General features: G+C 40.7%; 1 protein-coding gene across 1 annotated transcript in view; it reads left to right on the forward strand.

Moving 5' to 3' along the window:
* The window catches only part of brpf3 (bromodomain and PHD finger containing 3), a 59,826-nt gene that overhangs the window by 6,204 nt on the left and 30,504 nt on the right, over positions 1-23,118 (forward strand). Inside the window, exon 2 of the mRNA XM_033042540.1 lies at positions 10,604-11,990. Within this exon, the coding sequence (XP_032898431.1) occupies positions 10,618-11,990 (1,373 nt within the window). The 5' untranslated portion in view covers positions 10,604-10,617. The remainder of the gene's footprint in view (positions 1-10,603; positions 11,991-23,118) is intronic.

Below are 23,118 nucleotides of genomic sequence, written 5' to 3' on the forward strand. Positions count from 1 at the left end.
TCTGCCATTCCATCATGGCTGATTTTTACCTCTCAACTCCATTCTCCTGCCTTCTCCCCATAACCTTTGACACCCTTAATAATCAAGAACCTATGAATCTCTGTTTCAAAAAATAACCTATGACTTGCCCGCCACCTCCATCTTGTACTGTTCATTGATAGTTGTCTGTTATTCAGTGAAGAAAAATGTGGATTAGAAACCTTAAGGTGTCTGGGATATTATATTACATGCATAGTCAAGAATTGTTGATTTATCCGTGAAAAGGGATGACATTACAATATCAGTAAATATTAACAAGTTTTCTCTTCATTTTGAAAGTAATATAAACACATCAAGGTTTTTCACAGCCATGGGGCTAGTCCCTAACTTCCTAATTTATATAGTTACATATACTGTTTGTTTGAACTTCTAATTGTCCAGCTATTACACTTATTGCAACAGGCCCTTCAACCCTCCATCGATCACTTGTACACTAGTTCTATGTTATCCCACTTTCTCATCCACTCCCTACACACTAGGGGCAATTTACAGGGGCCAATTAAACGACAAACCCGCATGTCTTTGGGATATGGGAGGAAACTGGGAGAATGTGCAAACTCCATACAGACAGCGCCTGAGGTTAGGATTGTACCCGGCTCTGTGAGGCAGTTACTCTACCACCCGTGCCATTGTGCTGTCCCAAACTTAGTCAAGAGTTTTGAATTCAGCAATAACCCAATTGCAGATTAATTGCATTTATCCACTTCACATTTCCACCAAAGTTATCAATCTGGATCAGGGAAGACTTGACTGAGTGGATATTATTAGTAAAACTGGATAGACTGCATGCACTTGCCACAACTGTGAAATATTGGTTTATACAGTCATTATCTAATTTCCCATATTTTTAGTTTGTAACTTAGTTTTAGGGATTCAGTGCGGAAACAGGCCCTTTGGCTCACCGTGTCCGAGCCGACCTGCCATCCCTGCTCGCCAACACCATCTACACATACTAGGGATAATTAAAAATTTTACCAAGCTAATTAGCCTACAAACCTGTACGTCACCTCGAGTATACGAGGCAACCGGTGCTCCCGGAGAAAACCCACGCATGTCACGGGGAGAACGTACAAGTGAACGTACAGACAGCAGCCGTAGTCAGGATCGAACCTGGGTCTCTGGCGCTGTGAGGTGGCAACTCTCGTGCTGTGGCACCGTGCCGCCCAGTGAATAAAATAAAATTTTGTGCTGATTGCCTGCCATTTGTTACAGCCACTCAGTCTTTTTGCCTTTGGCATTACTTCATGAACCGACAATGGAGGGAAGGCCACTGTGAAAACTTGCAAATGTATATGTTGAATGTGTTACAATTGTTCCTCTGTTTAGGAAACCTATATAATTTCATGTTTAAGTTTAATATATGTGTTGCTCGATACTCCCACACCCTTTCTTGTCTAATTCTGTTCGTACCACCTTCCCCTTCCATATCCCTTATGCTGACTTGATTTCCCTTTTATGTATTTATACTATTTGCTTCAATTGTCCCTTTATTTCTTGGAGACTACATTCATAACATTTAATTTGGTTATCCCTTTGCAAAAATGTTTTGCTTCAAAATCTAATAATTTTAAAGATATCCGACATTTGTCCATTCCGTCAGTGGTGTTTTTCTGAAAGGAACAGGTTAGCAGTTAAAAAAATTATTTTAAAAGATAGTTATGGATAGAATTAAATCGAGTTAAGATTGAGTTAAAATTCTAAATTGGGGCAAGGCCAACTTTGAAGGTGTTAGACAGGAACTCGCTCAAAGTGATTGGAGCAGGTTGTTTGAAGGAAACAAGACGTATGAGAAAATAGGATGTTTTAAAATTAAAATGTGTTCTGACAAGAGTCCAAGACATGCATGTTCTTATCAGAGTGAAGGGCAAGGCGTAAGGACGCTATGAGAATGAGAGAAATTGAGACTCTGGTCAAGATTAAGAAGGAGGTATGTGGCCGGTGTGGGCAGCTGGGATCAAGTGTATCCCGGGAGGAGTTTTGGGAACTGAGGAACTAGCTGAAAAAGGAAACCAGAAGGGCACAAAAGGGGTCAGGAGATTGCTCTGGCAGATAATTTTAAGGATAATCCCAAGAGATTTTATAAGGGAAAAAGTGTAACCAGAGAAAGAATATGACCCCTCAGGAATCAAAGTAGTCAACTCTGTGTAGAGCCACAGGAGATGGGCAAGGTCCTTAATGAGTATTTCTCCTCTGATTTTACAGTGGAGGAAGACATGAGGACCGGGGAACTTGGGGCTGTCAATGGAAGTGTCTTTTGGACAAAAGATTTAGAAGATTCCCAATGCCCAGGATGGATAAATCTTGAACGTGATTCTATGCAAGGGCTATCATTGGTTTCTATTCTAGGGGGCTTGTTACCTTTTACAATTACGAGATTGAATAAATATACGACTAATCCAATAATAAGACATACATTCCGAATATGGTTTCGATTTCGTAAGTTTTTTGGATTGAATGATTTAACTTATCGAGTCCCATCATATCTAATTTTTTCTTCCAACCTTCTAGTACTGATCAAGCCTTTCTGTTATGGAAGAGGAAGGGATTGGTAGCTTTTCGTGATTTGTTTTTGGATGGTTGTTTTATGTCTTTTGAACAACTCTCCAATAAATATAATTTACCTAACTCACATTTTTTTAGATATTTACAAATTAGACATTTTTTGAAGGCTACTCTACCCTTTTTTCTGTTACCACATCAAACCGAATTATTGGAAAAAATTTACATTTGAACCCTTATCAGAAAGCCTTAATGACGACTATTTATGAGTTGATTTTGAAATTACAAATAGATACATTTGATAAAATTAAGAATGATTGGGAAAGAGAACTTCAAATTTCTCTATCTATAGAGAAATGGGAGAGGATTCTTCAATTAGTTAATACTTCCTCAATGTGTGCAAGACACACTTTGATACAATTCAAGGTGGTTCACAGAGTTCATATGTCAAAAGATAAGTTAGCTTGTTTTTATGGTCATGTAAATCCTACCTGTGACAGATGTAACTCTGAAGTGGCCTCACTGACTCGTATGTTTTGGTCTTGCCCACTTTTGGAAAAATATTGGAAATAAATCTTTGATACTATTTCTGTAGTTTTAGGTATTGATTTACACCCTCATCCTATTACTGCAATTTTTGGGGTACCAATGTTAGATTCTATTAATTTGTCCCATTCCGCCCATTGGCTGATTGCTTTTACCACATTAATTGCAAGACGATCTATTTTATTTAAGTGGAAAGACTCTAACCCTCCGACCACACTCCATTGGTACTCTGAAACGATATATTGTTTAAATTTAGAAAAAATCAGGTGACATTGTTGAACCCTTGGTTAAATTTGATAGGACTTGGGGAAGATTTATTCAACATTTTCACATGACATAAATTGTCCCCTCTCCAACCGTTATAATAATAATTTTACCTTTATATGGTGGAACGGACTTGATGACAAACAGGGACTTAAATTGTTGATTCTGTTTTGCTTTTTTTTTCTAGTTTATGGGGGTTTTGTTTTTTCCTTTTTTCTCTTTTTTTAATATATGTTTTCTTTTAAACATTTAACTATATTTACATAGAGACCGTCTATATTCAATGTGTATTTTGACACTGGACTCATATTTAGGTTATACCTGTTATTAATGTAATCCTGATCCCTATGTATCAATATCATTGTTATGTTTATCATTATTCTTTTTTTTGTTGTTTTTGTTTTTGGAAAAAAACGAATAAAAAGATTTAAAAAGAAAGAAAGGAAGTGTCTTGAGGGCAGTCAGTGTTATGGTTGAGGAGGTGCTGATCAGATATACCGGAGGACATTGTGGGATGCTAGAGGAAATTGCAGGTGATTTGGCTAAAATTTATGAGTAGTCATTAAATACAGGTAAGGTGCCAGAAGACTGGAGTGTGGCAAATGTTGTACCTGCATTTAAGAAGGGCTGTAGGGACAAGCCTAGGAACAACAGGACAGTGAGCCTAACATCTGTGGTCGGAAAGTTACCAGAGAGTATTCTGAGGAACAAGATATACATGCATTTAGATGGACAGGGGCTGATTAGAGATAGTCAGCATGGTTTTGTATTGGGGAGATAATGTCTCACAATTATGATTGAGTTTTTTGAAGAGGTGAGCAAAAAGGTTGATGAGGGCAGCTGTAGACATTGTTTATATGGATTTCAGCAAGGCATTTAACAAGATTCTGTATGGTAGGTTGCTCTGGAAGGTTAGATCGCATGGGATCCACGGACAGATAGTCGACTGGTTAGAAAAATTGGCTTCATGCATGGAAGCAGAGGGTGATGGTGGAAGGTTACTTTTCCGACTGGAGGCCTGTGACTAGTGGTGTGCCTCAGGGTTACGTGCCGGGCCCATTGTTTGTCATTTATACTAATGATTAGGATTGGAACATACAAGGCATGATTAGCAAATCTGCAGATGACACGACAGTGGGTGGTATTATAGATGGTGAAGATGGTTGTCAAATTTTGCAGCAAGACCTTCATCGGTTGAGCAGGTGGGCTGAGGAATGATTAATGGAATTTAATACTGAGAAGTATGAGGTGTTGCTTTTTGGGCAGTTTAATAAGGGCAGCACCTATACAGTTAATGGCAGGGTTCTGGGGAGTGTTGTAGAGCAGGAGTGCAGGTACATAGTTCCTTGAAAGTGGCATCATGGGTAGATAGGGTGGTCAAGAAGGCTTTCGGCACATTGGCTTTCATCAGTATTGAGTAGAGAAGTTGGGAGGTCATGTTACAGTAGTATAAGACATTGATGAGGCCATGTTTAGAGTATTGCATTCAACTTTGGTTACTATGTTAGAGGAAAGATGTTGTCAGGCTGGAAAGGGTGCATTTGAGGATGACCTATAAAGAAAAGTTGTGCAGGCTAGGACTTTACTCTTTGGAGCACAGGAGGATGAGGGGTGATCTTATGGTGTACAAGATCATGAGAGGAATAGATCAGGTAAATGCACAAAGTCTTTTGTCTAGAGTAGGGGAATTGTGAACAAGAGGACATGGGTTTAAGGTGAAGGAGAAAAGATATAATAGGAACCCGAAGGTCAACTTTTTTTTTTTGACACAAAGGGTGGTGGGTAAACAGAATGAGCTGCCTGCCGGAGCAGGTAGTTGAGGCAGGTACTATCATAACATTTAAGAGACATTTGGGCAGATACATGGATAGGATAGGTTTAGAGGGTTATGGGCCAAGCACGAGCAAGTGGGATTAGTGTAGATGGGGCATGTTGGCCGACGTGAGCAAGTTAGGCTGAAGGGCCTTTTTTATGCTGTATCTTCCTCATGATCACTTTGCTTTCTATCCATTTAGATTCTTAATTTCCTGCCAAATAAAGTATGGCACACTTTTATTAAATAAATACATTACCTTGTATGTAGCTAAATTTATAATTAATTTGTCATTCCTTGCCCTTTCAAAAGTTTTTATTAATATCCTCATGTAACTGGTTGTGACGCTCCTCGAATCATTAATCCTTCCAATTTTGGTGTTGCCCAAGAGGTAGTCAAGATGAAAAACTTGATTGTATCCTATCCATTTGCCAGTTTTTGTCTCTGATTGGATTAAAAAATATAAAAGGAATAAATATCCAATGGGAAATAGTACACAAAGGTGACAAATGTTGAACTAATATTGTGCATTTTTTAGTTCATGCCACAAGCGATAAAATAAATGCAGTTCTAGTCTCTAGGATCGTTTAAAAGCAAGTGAAATGAGTAATAGAAATCTGATCTATACAACGCACGGAGGGTTGACTTATTGTTCGTGAAACTGATGTTTATATTTGCAAATGAACCATGCTGAAATTCAAGCAAGTTAGTGATTAGAAGTAATGGATTAAATTACCCAGCTACCTAAAATTCATTAGAGTCATACAGCACGGCCCTTCGGCCCAACTTCCGCCTGCTGACCCTGCCCCTGCTGACCAAGTTGCCCCATCTACACTAGTCCCACCTGCCCGTGTTTGGTCGATATCCCTCTAAGCCATTTCTATCCATGTACCTGTCCAAATGTATTATGAATAAGTTTATTGGCCAAGTATTCACATACAAGGAATTTGCCTTGGTGCTCTGCCCGCAAGTGACAACATGACATACAGTGACAGGAATGACACATAAAACATTAATAATAAAACATTATCGATTAAACATGTGAATTAAATAAAATACCAGAGCAAAAGGAGGTTATAGATTTTTGGATCTCAGCTCATTGGACTCATTACAAATGTTGTTTTGGTACCTACCTCAACTACGTCCTGTGGCAGCTTGTTCCATACACCTATCACCATATATATGTGAATATGTTTGCCGTCTGGACAATGCTTGGGTTAATAAAGAGTTTCCAAAAACTCAGTTGTAGAGTGAGTAGATTTTACCGCAACAAAAAACAGTGCTGGTGGAACTCAATGGGTCAGGCAGCATCTGTGGAGGGAAATGGACAGTTAACGATTTGGGTAAAGGCTTTTTATCTGGTTTGAAAGGGTAGAGGAAAGATGGCAAGTGTAAGGAGATGAAGAAAAATGGTGGGGCAAGAGCTGGCAAATGATAGGTGCTTCTAGGTGAGGAGGGGTTGATGGACAATCAGGAAAGGGTGTAGAAGGTGACTAAGGGTGGGAGGTGATAGTGGACATGATAAAGGCGTGCAGTTTATGGAATCTGATAAGAAAGGACGAGTGGAGCCAAGTTAAGGGTGGGGCGGAGAGAGGGAATGGAGGACCCGTGGGAAGAGTATGCAGGTGATGGGCAGGTGCAGTAGGCGAAAGAAACCTGGGGGTGGGGCTGGGTAGGAAGAACGGGGTGTGTGAGAGGACCTGGGCCGATCAGTAGGAGTGAGAAAGGGACAGAGGGGAGTGGGTTACCTATAAATGGGGAACTTATTGTTCCTCGGTTGTAGAGAGAATTTTTTGAAGATTCTGGAATTACCAGTAATGTAAAAGTCATCTTAATTCTTCAGTTTTGCCTACTCTGCACTGGACTTAGGTGCTACAATACATTTTTTAAATGACAGACGCTTTGATGCGAATCGAAGGTAGGCAAAATTGCTGGAGAAAACTTTCATGTAATTTTTTTCAACTGACCCACACTAATCTCCATTTGTGATATGTGAAGAATGAAGATGAATGGTGGGTTGCAGCAAAGGAATTTGGATGGAAAGTGTTCCCATTGCCACTTCCACCGTCCCAGTATTTTAAAGGGGAATTATAAATGGTTGGATGCTGAAATAAATATAGACTGGTGTTGAAAAATACACTTAACAAGGCTTTTCCTGGGCTCGGAAGGGCGCCATTAAAGAAAGGCAAAAAGACACAAAGTGCTGCAGTAACTGAGCAGGTCAGGCAACCTCTGTGGAGAACATGGATGGGTGACGATTTGGATTGGGGCCCTTCTTCTGGCTCCTATTCATGTCCTCCGCAGATGCTGCCTGACCCGCACTTTGTACCCTTTTGTGTAAACCAGCATCTGCGGATCCTTATTTCTACATTTAGAAAAGACAAAGTAGCCAGTACATTTTCTTTTAAACTAATAAGTACTAATAAACATGACTCCTAATAGACAAACTATTAATCTATATATTCAAGTGAATTTAGTTGTTTGGGTTCTGATGTTATATTTTTGGGTGGACGGTCTGTTTCTCTTTAATTGATGTAATAGGGGAATGGTGAACTTGTAGCGGAGTGGACTTTTTATTCTTTTGGAGACATACTATAGAAACAGGTGACTTTTCATGATATGTGTATTAAAGTACAGGTGCACAACCTTTTATCCGGAGTTCCGGAAACCGAAAAGCTCCGAAAACCGGACATTTTTTCCAGGATGTCGCCTGCACACCAAAGCTCGCGTTTGGCGCCAAACTTGACCCGAAAAGACACACTGTCAACCCAGGTCTATACTACTGTAGCGGCTGCCTCCTCCCCGGAGACCGGGGAGACAATTAAACATCTGTAAATCATTGCTTAAATGTTAGTCAGTTAGTTTGGAGGGCTTTTATGTGAGGGGGGGGGGTGAAGGGGGAAACGTTAATTCTTAGTCCCCTACCTGGTCGGAGAGGCGGGGAGCAGTCAATGCCTTACCGGGTCGCCGTGCAGTAAGCTCCGGAGCACTGTGGCTGCCGACTCCCAACATCGCGGAGCTGGGGGCTGCGGGCGTCTGGCCGCGGGCGGCGCCGGTTGTAGCTCCGACCCCGGCAACTCTACCCCTGGCTGCGCGGCGCTCCAAATCCAGCGCGGCCGGACGCCCGCAGCCCCAGCTCCGCGATGTGTGTCGGCGGCCACAGCGCTCGGGAGCTTACCGCACGGCGACCCGGTAAGGCATTGCCCGCCCCCCGCTGGTATCCCAGCGCTGCGACGCCGCCGACTCCCAACATCGCGGAGCTGGGGCTGCAGGCGTCCGGCCGCGGGCCGCTCTGGATTTGGAGCGCCGCGCAGCCAGGGGTAGAGTTGCCGGGGTCGGAGCTCCAACCGGCGCCGCCCGCAGCCCCCAGCTCCGCGATGTTGGGAGTCGGCGGCCACAGCGCTCCGGAGCTTACTGCACGGCGACCCGGTAAGGCATTGCCCGCTCCCCGCCTCTCTGACCAGGTAGGGGATTAAGAATTAAAGTTTCCCCCTTCACCCCCCCCACCACATAAAATCCCTCCAAACCAACTGACTAACATTTAAGCAATGATTTACAATGATTCCCCGGTCTCCGGGGAGGAGGCAGCCGCTCCAGACTTTTCAAGCCGCCCGCGCTACCTACCTAATCTACGCTAAAAATCTTCCATTCGGAAATCCGAAAAATTCCGAAATCCGAGATGTGTCTGGTCCCAAGGCTTTCGGATAAAACGTTGTGCACCTGTACTACCTTTCATATTAGGATCTGGTTTCCAATTTCAAGAACAGCCTCATCCCAACACCCACGAGGCTCTTGAACGCTACAACACCAACTAATCTATGAACTACCAACTGTGTGATTGCATTAAGGACTAATTATTTTGCTGTTTAATATTCAGGTTTTTACTTTTTTAAAGTTTATTGCAAGTACTGTGTTTACAAATCTGTTATGCTGCTGCAAGTAAGAATTTAATTGCTCTGTTTTTTGGTACATGTGACAATGAAACATTCTTGTCTTGACTCCTGGAGGTTGCAAACTGTTTGCAAATATTCATGCAAAATGGAAGGAATCTATGCACATTTGGCCAGGTATACTCGTCAGATAAGTGTGTTAGTGACATCTGTAGTCCGGACGAGTGTCTGTCATTTCAATCTGTGATCGTTTTTTTAAAGAAAGAACTGCAGATCCTGGTAAATCGAAGGCAGACACAAAATACTGGAGTAACTTATCAGGTGATTTTATATAAAGTCGGGGTTGCTGCAGAGTGAGCAGAGGGCTATATGTTCAGGGGGGAGAGGTTAGATTTTTTATAAAGATTATTTATATCACCCACTGTGTTACCTCAGCATTTTGTGTCATCGTTTTTTGTTATGAGAGAATGAAAATCCTTCCAACGATATGATCAGAGAAATACTGTCTTCCACCTGACTGGTTTCAATAAAACTATGGCATACTTTAAAAGACAATTAGGTATCTACAGTCATTATTAAAATTATACAGCTTTATATAAATCAAGGTCATGAATGAAATTGGAGGCTTTAGACTTTAGAGATACAGCGTGGAAACAGGCCCTTCGGCCTACTGAGTCAATGCCAACCAGCGATCACCCCATATAAATTAAACTCACTAAGGACAATTTTCCAACTTACCAAAACCAATTAACCTACAAACCTGTACGCCTTTAAAGAATCTACACAGTCACAGGAAAAACATACAAACTCCGTGCAGACAGCACCCATAGTTGGGATCGAACCCGGGTCTCTGGTGCTGTATGGTAGCAACTCTACCACTGCACCACTGTGGCTTTGTATCTCCAACACACTGCCTACCATTCTTGTTTACATTTCGTGCTTTTTTAAAACGCTAATTAAATTTATCATTTCAGTAAACATAATGGTACAGGTGAAACATGTTATGTCTACCTAAACATTTGGAGAACTACATGGATAAGAAAGGTTTAGAGGGAAATGGGACAAACACATGCAGATGGGATGGGGCATCTTGGTCAGCATGGGCAGGTTGGGCTGAAGGACCTGTCTCCATGCTGTATGATTCTATGACTCTAAACCAGAATACGGATATTTGAGTAATTATATTCTTATTCTTTCATACTAGTTTGTTTAATTTAGTTTAGTTTATCGTCACATGCACCGAGGTGCAGTGAAAAGCTTTTGTGACATGCTAACCAGTCAGTGGAAAGACCATACATGATTACAATCGAGCCATTCACTATGTACAGATACATGATTAAGGGAATAACATTTCATGCAATATAAAGTCCAGTAAACACTAATTATAGGTGGTCTGAAGGTCTCCGATGAGGTAAATAGTAGCCCAGGACTGCTCTCTAGTTGTTGATAGTTTATGCTTGGGTGAAAATATATTTTTTTGTAAAGCATTATAAAGGAGAGTTCTCCAGTGACAATTTTGTTCCTCATGCAATTTTATGTTCTTGCTTCATAGATTGTCTATAGGTGATGCAAGATCCACAACGAACGATGAGAAATAATTGTGGAAGTCGTCGTTCTCCATCTCCCTACGGACTTAAATGCTCACCAAGCAGAGAAACATTAACATACGCTCAAGCACAACGGATGGTGGAGGTGGACATTGATGGCAGGCTGCACAGGATTAGCATATTTGATTCCTTAAAGATTATCGCTGAGGATGATTTGACTGCTCAAGAGATTACAGAATGTAACAGTAATAAAGAAAACAGCGAACAACCTCTCTTTCCTTCCAAGTCCAAAAGAACAGTTTGCAAAGACAAGAGGAAGGAGACCACCTCAAAGCATTCAGCTGGAGCCAGTGCTGAATTACCTCAACCGTCTTTTAGGATTATTGATTACAAGCCCCCCGACGCCTCTCCCCTGCCACCCGCATATTACAGGTACATTGAAAAATCAGTGGAGGAACTGGACGGCGAGGTTGAATATGATATGGACGAGGAGGATTATGCGTGGCTAGAAATGATCAATGAAAAGCGTAAGAGTGATGTGCTTGGCATAGTATCTCAAGAGATATTTGAGTGCCTCATGGACAAACTGGAAAAAGAATCCTACTTTGAAAGCCGGAATAAAGGTGATCCTCAGTCCCTAATTGATGAAGATGCCGTTTGTTGCATTTGTATGGATGGTGAGTGTCAGAATAGCAATGTGATCTTATTTTGTGATATCTGCAATCTTGCTGTACATCAGGAATGCTACGGAGTACCGTATATTCCAGAGGGACAATGGCTCTGCCGCTGCTGTCTTCAATCTCCTTCTAGACCTGTGGATTGTGCTTTGTGTCCAAATAATGGTGGTGCGTTTAAACAGACAGACGATGGGCGATGGGCTCATGTGGTTTGTGCTCTATGGATACCAGAAGTTTGTTTTGCTAATACAGTGTTCCTGGAGCCAATAGACAGCATTGAGAACATTCCTTCTGCTAGGTGGAAGTTAGTATGCTATATTTGCAAACAAAAGGGTGCTGGTGCCTCTATTCAGTGTCACAAGGCCAATTGCTACACTGCCTTCCATGTGACCTGCGCTCAGCGGGCTGGATTATACATGAAGATGGAACCCATACGAGAAACTAGTGCCAACGGGATGACTTTCAGCGTCCGGAAGACTGCGTATTGCGACGTTCACTCCCCGCCGGGGTCAGTGAAAAAGATCCTCACTTTAGATGAGAACGAGGCGGAGGAAGATGAGGAAGAAAAAGTAGAAGGTGGGGAGAGTCCAAAGAAAGTGTCACCTAAAAAGACCAAAGCCAAATCAAAACAGAAAACAAAAAAAATAAAAAATTTCCTCGAAGAGCGACGAGCTGCAGTACCTGTGGTGACCGTGCCACAGATACCTACTCACAGGTGAGGCTTTTCAAAGTTTGAGACAGCATTGTTTTTGGCTAGCCACATCATAGATATGGTGATCTATCTTCATATCTCTTCTTCTGAGGCTGTGAGCAGAGGGCACACCTTCAGAATAAAAGGACAAACATTTTTAGAATGGAGATGAGGAGGGATTTCTTTAGCCAGAGGGTGGGTGAATCTGTTGAATTCATTGCCACAGACGGAGGTGGAGGCTAAGCCATTGGGTATTTTTAAAGCGGAGATGTGATAGGATTTGGTTAAGCAGGGCGTCAAAGGTTTTTTTAATTTTTATATATATTTTTAAAATTAAAAGCATTGTACATGCATCTTAATCATAATATGCAACATAATACATTTCGTGTACAACCTCTTTTTTTAAAACTTTAAGCTGTAATAGAAAAAGAGAAAAGAGAAAGAAGAGAAGTCAAAGGTTATGGGGGAAAAGACAGGAGAATGGGTCTGAGAGGGAAAAATAGATCAACCACGATTGAATGGCAGAGTGGACTTGATGGGACGAATGGCCTAATTCTGCTCTATGTCATATGAACTTTATTGTGGCATTTAGAAATTGCCTTCTGCTGTAGAGCTGCAACTGATTTAACTTGTAAAATAAATGCCTAGGGCATATCATAGCTCTCTTGGTGTGTGTCTCCTTTGTTGGGCTTATGCAATAAACAAATGTTGTGAAAGTTAAGTTCCTGAACAGGTCAAGTATAAAGACAAGGACTTCTCTCCAGATGGTTAGGACAAACTACGTCATTTTGGTTTGTAGCAGGCTCAAATGATCTCAACGTAGAACTCTCTGTTCACTACTGGATGGAGAATGATGTGTAGCTGGAGAAAGGGGCGAGAGTTGTTGGAGCTCAAAATGTGACAGAGCTTTGGGGGTTTATAAATACACCTTTCTCGAATGGGCTGAATAATCCTTGTCCTCCATACCAGGTAGAAGTATTTGTTCTAATTGTCTCTTCATAATAATTGAATTCTGGCCAGTCATTTTAGGGAAACATCCGTGAGGTTTACAACTATGAAATTTGATTCCTTGCAAACAGTTGCTTTGTCGAGCATCAACTTTTTTGACCATTTTTTAAACATATTGAACTATACTTTTGCACCAAATAAACAAAAGATCCATCCCCATCAGATTCAAATAATCAAGATGCTATATAATTTGTATTACAAGTTGCATGGCTAGGATCTTGCTCTTACAATTTTTTACGATGCCCTTGGGGTATTTTAAGCTATATGATGTTATAAAGTGTACCAACGGGAGTAATTTTAGAATATCCCACGCAGTGAATATTTTGAAGTCTGCGGGTTTCATTTCCTCATTTCCACAAAGTTGTAAATATATCATCGAACCAGTTGGCAATTCCTCTTCTGCCATGTAGAGTTTCCTTGTAAATATTTCAGTAGTTATACTTCTCTGTCAAAAATCTACTGTTCCACTGAGATTCTGTCAACAGTCCAAAAGCAAACTAGTGCAGATGCTGGAAAACTGAAATAAACAGTCATGCTTCACCTGTTGCAAAAGTAATGGAATTGATGTTTTCGGTCTGTAAGACTTTCATCAGTGTGATTGTCAACCTGAAATTGGCAGAGTTGAGACGGGAAGAGCCGGTGGAGTCAATGCAACAAGCATTGACACTTGCATTTTGAGCAATGCCAATGTGAAACTTGTGCGTGGATCTCATTTTGTTTAATTCGTATTAATTCCACAGCTGTTTGGAAGTTATTTAATGTATTTAGAATCATAATGTCACACGGCATGGAAACTGGCCCTTTGGCCCAACTTCCACACATCGACGAACAAGCTCCATTTACACTAGTCCCACCTGCCTTTGTTTGGCCCATATTCCCACCAAACATGTCCTATCTACGTACCTGTCTAAATGTTGGTTTGTACCTGCCTCAACTATCTCCTCCGGCAGCTCGTTCCATACACCCACCACCCTTTCTGTGGGGAAAAAGTTATCCCTTCCCCAAAACCATGTCCTGTTTGTCGTTTTCTTCTTGATCTGCCTTGTCCTCTCCATTTATATTTTTGACTGTTTTTGCAACTTTGCTTAGAAATTATTGTAAATCCCTCCTATTGATCTGTACATTTCCTGCTGCTAAACGTTTCTGTATGGCAGTACTTCTTTAAAATAAACAGCCACTTAAATGAACTATTTGGAAATTCATCAGTACCTCGTGCCGTGTTTTTCTAATCTGTACAATGTCATATTTTAATCTTATCCGTGTGGCATGGATGCCCATATTTGCTATGTAGCAGGAGTACTGACATTCACAGAAAGGACACAATTCTGCATACTGTTTGCAGTTCTGATTGTACAGCATCAAACCTTAATCTTCTGTGACATGTATGTATTTGGGGTATTAATTAGCTTTTGCTTTCTGACTGGAGCCAAATTTCTTCTCAGTTTTGTTCCCAGGCCTTTCTAAATGAGGTCCAGCTTTTTATGATGTACATTGGGGACTAGATTGTACTATACAGGCACCTCTCGTTTTATGCGTATTTGATTTACGCATTTTTAGAATAACGCACTTGTCTAATTAGTACTGAAATTTACTTTACACGCTCCTATTTTCGGAATGACACGCTCAAATCTATTCCTAAACTTGCACATCAGCTTTCAGAGTTATCTTGTAAGTTCAGTTTTGCTTAACAGAAAGAAAACTCAAATGATTGCCTGCAGCTATTAAGTTATATGTTTAAATGTATCTACCTTTGTGATATATTTTTCTAATGTACAGTGTCTGGCTTATGTTTGATTGGGCTCGGTTTAATAAGCCTGTAACCCCCATGTAAAATGCGAGTTGCCTGTATTAATATTTGCTACATGAACAAATTTTGGTGGAAAAATGATTTGCAAGATGTGAATGGAATGCAAAGTGGAAATGGCTTCTGTAAGTGGGCAAGAAATGGAAGATGGAATGTTATGATTATTTACTTTCATAAGAATGAACAGAATACTTTGTAAATGGAGAGTTCTTAAATGTTCAGAGATTATGTGACTCTTGCATGAATCATAGGAAATACGCAAATACAGCAAACAAATATGAAGGAAAATTGCATGTTGCCCGATATTGGGTTTCAGTGATTAGGAGATCTTTTCAGATTAATCAAAGCTTTGTTTTCAGGTTTGGTCTTTTACAGAAAGTCTATTTATTCCTTGGAAGCAGGAGAGTGAAGTTTAACATGTTTCCTGGAATAAGATAAACGAGGAAAAAATAAGCTCTCGAATTTTAGAGAAAATAAATCTTATTTTGAAACTTGAGGTTATGTCGAGAGTTGAGGATGCTAAGAAGTTTTCAACTGTCAAAGTCTAAAATTAGGAATGATAGTCTAAGAACAAGTTTAGGGGGAATCTATTTGCCTGGTGTCTAGAGCCTTAGGAATTATGTATCCCTGAGATTCACAGATATGAGATTAATATTAATTACAATATTCTATTATTATTTTATTCCATAGGTCTTTAATATTAAGTACAAGAATTGGATAGGAAAGTGGATTGAGGTGGTTTTGTCATAATCAAATTGAATGATGGAACAGGGTAAAGGCGTTACCTATTTTGTGAGCTTTTTTTTGAGTAGTTTTAACAATTTTTATTAATGGGAACACTATCTCAACATGGGGTGGGAATGTTATTCTACGTGAGAGTTTCTTTCTGCTCTGCTCTACCTCCGCCACTGCTACCAATGTGTTCCAGGCTCCCACCACATCTCTATTAAACTTTCCTCCTCTCACCTTATAGCTATGCCATCTGGTACTGGACATTTCCAATCTGGGGGATAAAGTTTTGGCTGTCTATCTATGCCTTCCATAATTCTATATACTCCTTATAGATCTATAAGCGCTTTGTTCTAATTAATCTAATTATGTCCATAGATTTTCCCTCCTAAACTGTCCGGTTTATAGTAACCAGGCTTAACATGCCCTTTTTAAGCATGAATAGAAAAAATGAAACTTCCCACTCATTGAGTACCATCTCTGAATTGGTTGACATTTGGAAGATTATGGGTAGACCTGTACTATTTCCCTCCTATAAGGCATCCATCAACACAACATTATTTAACCTTTCTTAATACATTTTCTTTACCAATTCCATGGCGCACTCAGAATTTCAATTACATCCTTTGTGGAGACTCCAGCTGGATTACACAAAGCCTCATCTCTCGTAGTTCTTTTCCGTGTTCACTTGCCTACAGAATATTTTGGGATTCCTTTTCATGAATACTGTCCCTATTATCCCATGCTCTTGCTTTGCCGGCATTGTTTTTTTTAACTTCACTAAACTTATTAGGAATCTGCCTAGTTCTCACTTGTGTTAACAATTTGGCATTTACTAGTTGTATTTTCTGTCTGCTCCCCCCCCCCTCCCACACACTCTTATTCATGAAGTTCTGGCAATTTCCTTCTCCCAGAGTAGTAGGCTGTAACTGAAACATTTCTACTTTAAAAGCCTTCTTTTCTTTAATTACAGTTTTGTGTGCCAGACTTTGTATGCCAGAGTTTGCATCTGTTTTCGTCCCATTGAAACTGGCTCTTCTCCAAATGATTATTTTTATCTTGGAGTCGTTCTGTGTCTTTTTCCACACCTATTCAAAAACGTATATGTAACGGGAAATGCTGAGGCACTCAGCAGGTCAGTCACATCTGTGGGAAGAAAAGCAGCATTTCAATCAAGGTGTCATTTGGCATGGAAACAGGGTCTTTTGTCCCACCTTCTCCATGCCAACCAAAATGCCCCATCTAAGCCAGTCCCATTTGCCTGTGTCTGACCCATATCTCTGAAACCCTTCCTATCCTTGTACTTGTCCAAATGTCTATAAATCTTGTTATTTTACCTGCCTCAACCACTCCCTCTGGCAGCTCTTTCCACTGCTCAGATTCCTATTCAATCTTTCCCCCTTCACCTTACACCTATGCCTTCAAGTTCTTGATTCCCCCACCCTGGAAAAAAACCTTGTGCATTCACCTATGCCTCTCATGAATTTATACACCTTAATAAGATCACCCCTCAGGTTCTTGCACTACAAGGAATATAGTCTTAGCTTGCCCAACCTCTCTATAATTCAGATCCTTGAGTCATGGCAACATTCTCGTAAAATTTTCTGCACTCTTTCCAGCTTAATGGCATCTTTCCTATAGCAAGCTGGGTGGTCAAAACTGAACACAATCTTGGAACTGCAGCTCACCAACTGTAACATAACATCCCAACTCCTGCGGTGCCTTGTCTGATTAAGGCCTTCATGTTCTTGACACCCTTTCTTTCCAGCATTGCAATATTCTTCCTCAGCCTTCCCTTTCCTTCCTTACCCTGTCCTATCTTTCCTGAGCACCTTGCACTCAGGAATATTCTGAACCTATTTCCGCCCTTCCTTTAGCCAGATCTCTGTGATTATCACCACATTATGGTCCCACATGGTTAATTGCACCAGTATCTTGCTAACCGTGTGTCATATGCTCCTTGCAATGCATATATAAAGTTACCGTAAACTTCCTAGTTCTGTCTAAAAACCTTCTATTTTATATTCTGCTGGTATATTTGTTATCCGATCCTGTATACTTTTTTTTTCTTTTAACAATCATCGTTCTATCAAATTAATTGAAACTACTTCGCAAATCACGTGAATCTTACGGAGTACACTGCCTACATCTCCTGAGGTCACAATCTGCGATTCTTCAAACCTAGCTCACATCTACTGTTCTTATCTCTGGTGCAGGAAGGAACTACAGATGCTGATTTACTCTGAAGATAGACTAAATGCTGGAGTAACTCAGTGGGACCGGCAGTGTCTCTGGGCTTTGTTTCAATCATCTGCTTGTCATAAAGAATCCCGCTTGCCTGTGTCGACCTATTACCTACCATGCCTTGTTCTGCCTCTCCCCTTTTCCAGCTTTTTTTCCTCTTCACACCCCCCCCCCCACTCCCAATCCACAATCAGTGAAGAAGGGTCTCAACCTGAAGTGCCACCTATTCTCATGTTCGCCAGAGATGCTGCCTGACCTGCTGAGTTACCCCAGCACCTTGTGTCCTTTTGAGGTGCAATTTGCCTTGTACTGGCTCCAGAGCATATGCTAATACCCTAAAAATCTAAAGACTCCTACACCCTTCAGCCATACATTTACCTGAGCTGTCCACGTATTTCTACATGTTCTGACATGTGGCAGGCAGCAGATGGGGTATAAAGAAGGAAATGGCTAGGCTTTTGTCTTATGATAAACCTGGAGAATGTGTGCCGTTCTACTACAATGCTGTGTATTCTGATTCAATCTCCGCTCTAAAAATGCCCAATGACGAGCCACCGACAGTGTCTGTGCAATCAATTCCACAGATTCACCACCCTGTAGCTCAAGGAATTCCTCATTTCCATTTAGAAGGTACGTCCTTTTATTCTGAGGCTGTGCCTTCTGATCCTAGACTCCTATTACTGGCAAAAAGGATAATCCAGAAAGGCTCTGGAACCGAGGGTGCCGGAAAATCTATGGTGGACCTATATTTTCAAACCTTCAAAACAGATAATAAGCATTGCACTAAATTTGTATCTGGACCTAAGCTTTCAATGGGAAGAATATTTATTCTGTTTATTCCAATATTGAATGAAAACCAGTTTGTCTGTGTATTGTACAAATCTGTATGGCTTCCAAAATCAATTTCATGACCTAGATTATTTGTTGAAATTAATTTAAGAATTTTGCACTTGATTCTTAAAACTTGTTTTTATGCAGTTCTGTATTATGCAGAGATGCTTCCACTAGGTTAAGTATGTGTAAAATCATGTACAGTGCTTTCCCCACTTGTGACAGTAGGTCGGGTAACAGAAATTTGCCTTCACAGAATTCATAAATTATCACCCAAAACGTGAGTCTAAATTAAAAAAAGATGTTGCTCCTATTGAATTTGTGTGAAAACATAATGTATAATGTTACTTCCTTGCAGTGATCAAATGGAGCCCATTCATCACCTCGATATACAAGATCAACAGTTCATAGAGGGTTAAAGCCATTTATGAGAGAAACTGGATGCTGGAATCTGGAATGTAAAACATACTGTTGGAGGAAGTCAGTGGGTCAGGCAGCATCTGCAGAGGAAAATGTGCAGACAATATTTCGGGACTGAAGAAAGCATCAGACACAAAATTTTGCCTGTCCATTTCCCTCCACAGATACTGTCCCACCCATTGAGTTCCTCCAACAATTTGGGTTTTTATTTTGACCACTTGAGCAAATTACTTTGGAAGCTGAGAAAGCAATTTCTTCTATTGATGCTATCTAGATAATTAAAACACCGATCCTTTCTCTTCTGCCTACATTCAATTTTGATTTCCTGTGAATTGGTCAAGCTGTTTAACTTAAATATTTGATATAGTTGTATCGTTTTAGCTTCCATGAAAATGTAGGTTGAGGCTTTTAATGAGAATTATATGGAATAGTGTTCACAGGATTTCAATTGTAGAGGTCATTTTCAAGAGGCAGTTTAATCTGCTGAAATAAACGAGCTTACAAGTGATATATGAACTCCAGTTTGTGTTTTAATTCAGAATTAGTGAGTTGCTGCATTTTCGATCAGTGTATATATTGTTTTAGGAATTAGCGTCGATTAGTTTAGATATACAACGCAGAAACAGGCCCTACTGCCGTCGAAGTCCTCGCCGATCACCGTACGCTAAAACTATTCACACACATTAGGGACAATTTACAATCTTTACTGAAGCCAATTAACCTACAAACCAGTACGTCTTTGAAGTATAGGATGAAACTGCAGCATCGGGAGAAAACCTATGCGGTCATTGGGAGAACGTACAAACTCTCCCCATTTTTGGGGACAGCACCTATAATCAGGATCGAACCTGGGTCTCTGGCGCTGTAAAGCAGCAACTCTATCGCTGTGCTACAGTGCCGTCGCTGGCTTTGATTTGCCAATCTAGATAAGTTGTGTTTCAGTAACACGAGACTTTCAATCTGCTTGTTTATAAACATCTGATCGGGAATTTAGATTTTTTTCATATTTGTGCTTTTTTTCCCCATTTCCTTCCTACCTACACTTTCCCTGTAGGGCGTAGGATGTGTTTTACAGAATAAATTACATTTCAATAAATTAAATTGAAACTGCGATTACTGCACAGGTGGGTTTGTTGTGTGTCCATTCTTTAACCAGAACAACACTTGGCTTGTTTTAATGTAACAAGATACTCGTAACAAGTGTACATGTTGAAATATAAATTTCCCATTCGCTTGGCTGAACATGCCCAGGAAAATAAAATAATTGCAAGTGTCTAGTTTCATAATTCCCTTGACTATAGACCACACATATTACTGTTGAGAGAAAAAAATATTCTTTAGGAATGCATCTCTAGTTAAAAAAAACGTGTGATCAATGGGATTAGTGTTATGGAAAATTGCAATACGGATGGATTTCTAGGAACGTTGCCACTCAACTTAAAGTAGTGGCCATCTGTAATGTGATTGGCTCTTTATGTAGAATGTTGTAAATTGTTTTCATTATTTAAGTTGAATGCGGTTTGGTTGAGCTTTAACTATGGATAAGATCTAATTTGTTGGCAGTGAAATTGGTGTTGCAACCGAACGGAATATTAATTCATAATTACAGCAGGGCTCTCACTTAACTTTTTTTCTCTGTTGCTACCGGGCAACCTAGGCAGGTTTTTAGGTTCCCAAATGACAGTTTAGGTGGTCATTTAAGACGGTTTGAATGACCCGTGCGATATGTACTCGGACGAAGTGCGTAGTTACCAGTCGGAATTATGATCAATGAAGCATTCACATATTATTTCTGCTTCAAATAAAGTCACAAACTAAACATATTCACCAATCAAGACATGATATATACCACAATGACATACAGCAAAGTTACAATACAGTATCTCAACTCTTTTTACACGTTGCAATGAATGCAATTTCTATTATATCTTTCCATTTCCAAACAAAAATGTGGTTGGATTATTCAGCGTATGATCAACCTCGTTGAGACCAAGTGCAGGCTTGGCGATCGCTTCGCACAACACTTCCACTCAGTTCGAAATAACGAACCTGATCTCCCAGCTCAGCACTTCAACTCACAGACCTTTCTGTCCTGGGCCTCCTCCATGGCGAGAGTGAGGCCCACCGCAAATTGGAGGAACAGCACCTTATATTTCGCTTGGGTAGTTTACATCGCAGTGGTATGAACATTGGCATCTCCAATTTCAGGTAGTCCTTGTAGATTGTTGAAAAAATGGTTGAGTTGCTTTTGGTCTTCATTTAGACCATCTAGACATTACTTGGTGTGTTGGTGAGTATTAGTGAGGAGTTAATGGGAGTGGAGGAAAGCTAAAATGGGCCGCTTGATGGACAGCAAAAGACAGTGCTGGAGGAACTCAGCAGGGTCAGGGCAGCATCAGCGTAGGGAAAAGACAATTGACTGGTAGCTCTGACATTCACCATCATGAAGTAATTTGAGAGGTTGGTCATGGCAAACATCAGCTCCAGCCTCCCAGATGGCCTTGATCCACTGCAGTTCACCTACTGCCACGACAGGTCCACGGCAGGAGCTCTACCCTCTTCCCTGGAACATCTGGATAACAAAGCCAACTGTATCAGACTCCCAGGTACACAAAAATGCTGGAGAAACTCAGCGGGTGCAGCAGCATCTATGGAGCGAAGGAAATAGGTGACTTTTCGGGCCGAAACCCTTCTTGTATCAGACTCCTGTTTATTGTCCAGAGCTTTGGCTTCAACTCCGTAATTCCAGCCCAACTCATCCCTAAACTCCTGAACCTCAGTCGCAGCATCCACCTCTGCAGCTGGATTCTTGACTTCCTGACCCATAAACCAAATCAGCAAGGACAGTCAACCAAATACTCTCCCCCGTTAATTCTCAACACTGGTGCCCCACAAGGCTGCAATTTCACCCCATTACTATACTTCCTATGCACTCAAGTCTGTGTGCCCATATTCAAATTCTTGCTTGATTTACAAGTTTGCAGAGGACACCATCTCAAACAATGGTGAGATACAGGAAGAAGATAGAGAGTTCTAGCATGGTGTCAAGACAACAACCTCTCCCTGAATGTTAGCAAAATAAAGGAGTTGTTTAGGAAGCAGGGAAATTATCGAGTATTTAACATTTCTGGGCATGAATAGCACCACCGATTTGTCCTTATCCACTCACGTAAAAGCTGTAGCCAGGAAGACACAGCAATTTCTTCTGAAGACTAAGAAAATTTGGAATGTCTCCAACGTCTCTTGCCAATTTCCACAGATGCACCATAGAAAGCATCCAACACTGATGCGTCACAGCTTTTTTTACATCTGTGCCTGCACTGTAGCTGTAACACTATTGTCTGCACTCTGTTTATTTTCTCTTTTGCACTTGTGTACGGCATGATTTGCCTGGATAACAAGCAAAACAAAGTTTTTCACTATCGTGGTACGTGCGGCAATAATAAACCAATACTAATAACACGGCTTGTGGAAAAAGAACCAATACGTGTTGAAAAATCATTAAATATTTAAAATGAATTGTGTAGCGTGAAACTTAGGGAATTTGAATAAGTCTGTGGGGCGCAGGGGCAATAATCCTCACAAAAAGTGGGTGATTGTCACCTGTTTCTGTACTGCATGACCCGACGTGCTGGGAAACTGAAAATTGAATTTAAACGTGGAAATAAAAGTGTAATTTGTATCTTCTTCATCCCATCAAGCTTTTGATATAGCTGATACCATTAAAGAATATGTATTATTGATGTATATGTATAATATAACCCATTAATCGATATGGTGTGTTTGTTTGATTCTGGAACAGGCCCTTCAGCCCACTGAGTCTGCGCCGACCAGCGATCCCTGTACACTAGCACTATCCTAGGGACAATTTGCAATCTTTACCGAAGCTAATTAACCTACAAGCCTGTACGTCTTTGGAGTGTGGGAGCAATCCGGAGTACCTGGGGAAAACCCTCACGGTCACGGGGGAACGTACAAATTCTGTACAGACAGCACCCATAGTTAAGATAGAACCCGGGTCTCTGGCGCTGCAAGGCAGCAAATCTACTGCTCAGCTACAGTGCCCCCTATGAAAATTTGGTTATTTCAAAAAAATTTACAGAGGGAGAAAAAAAT

Source organism: Amblyraja radiata, chromosome 24 (assembly GCF_010909765.2).
Source record: "Amblyraja radiata isolate CabotCenter1 chromosome 24, sAmbRad1.1.pri, whole genome shotgun sequence".
In the NCBI taxonomy this organism is placed as follows: domain Eukaryota; kingdom Metazoa; phylum Chordata; class Chondrichthyes; order Rajiformes; family Rajidae; genus Amblyraja; species Amblyraja radiata.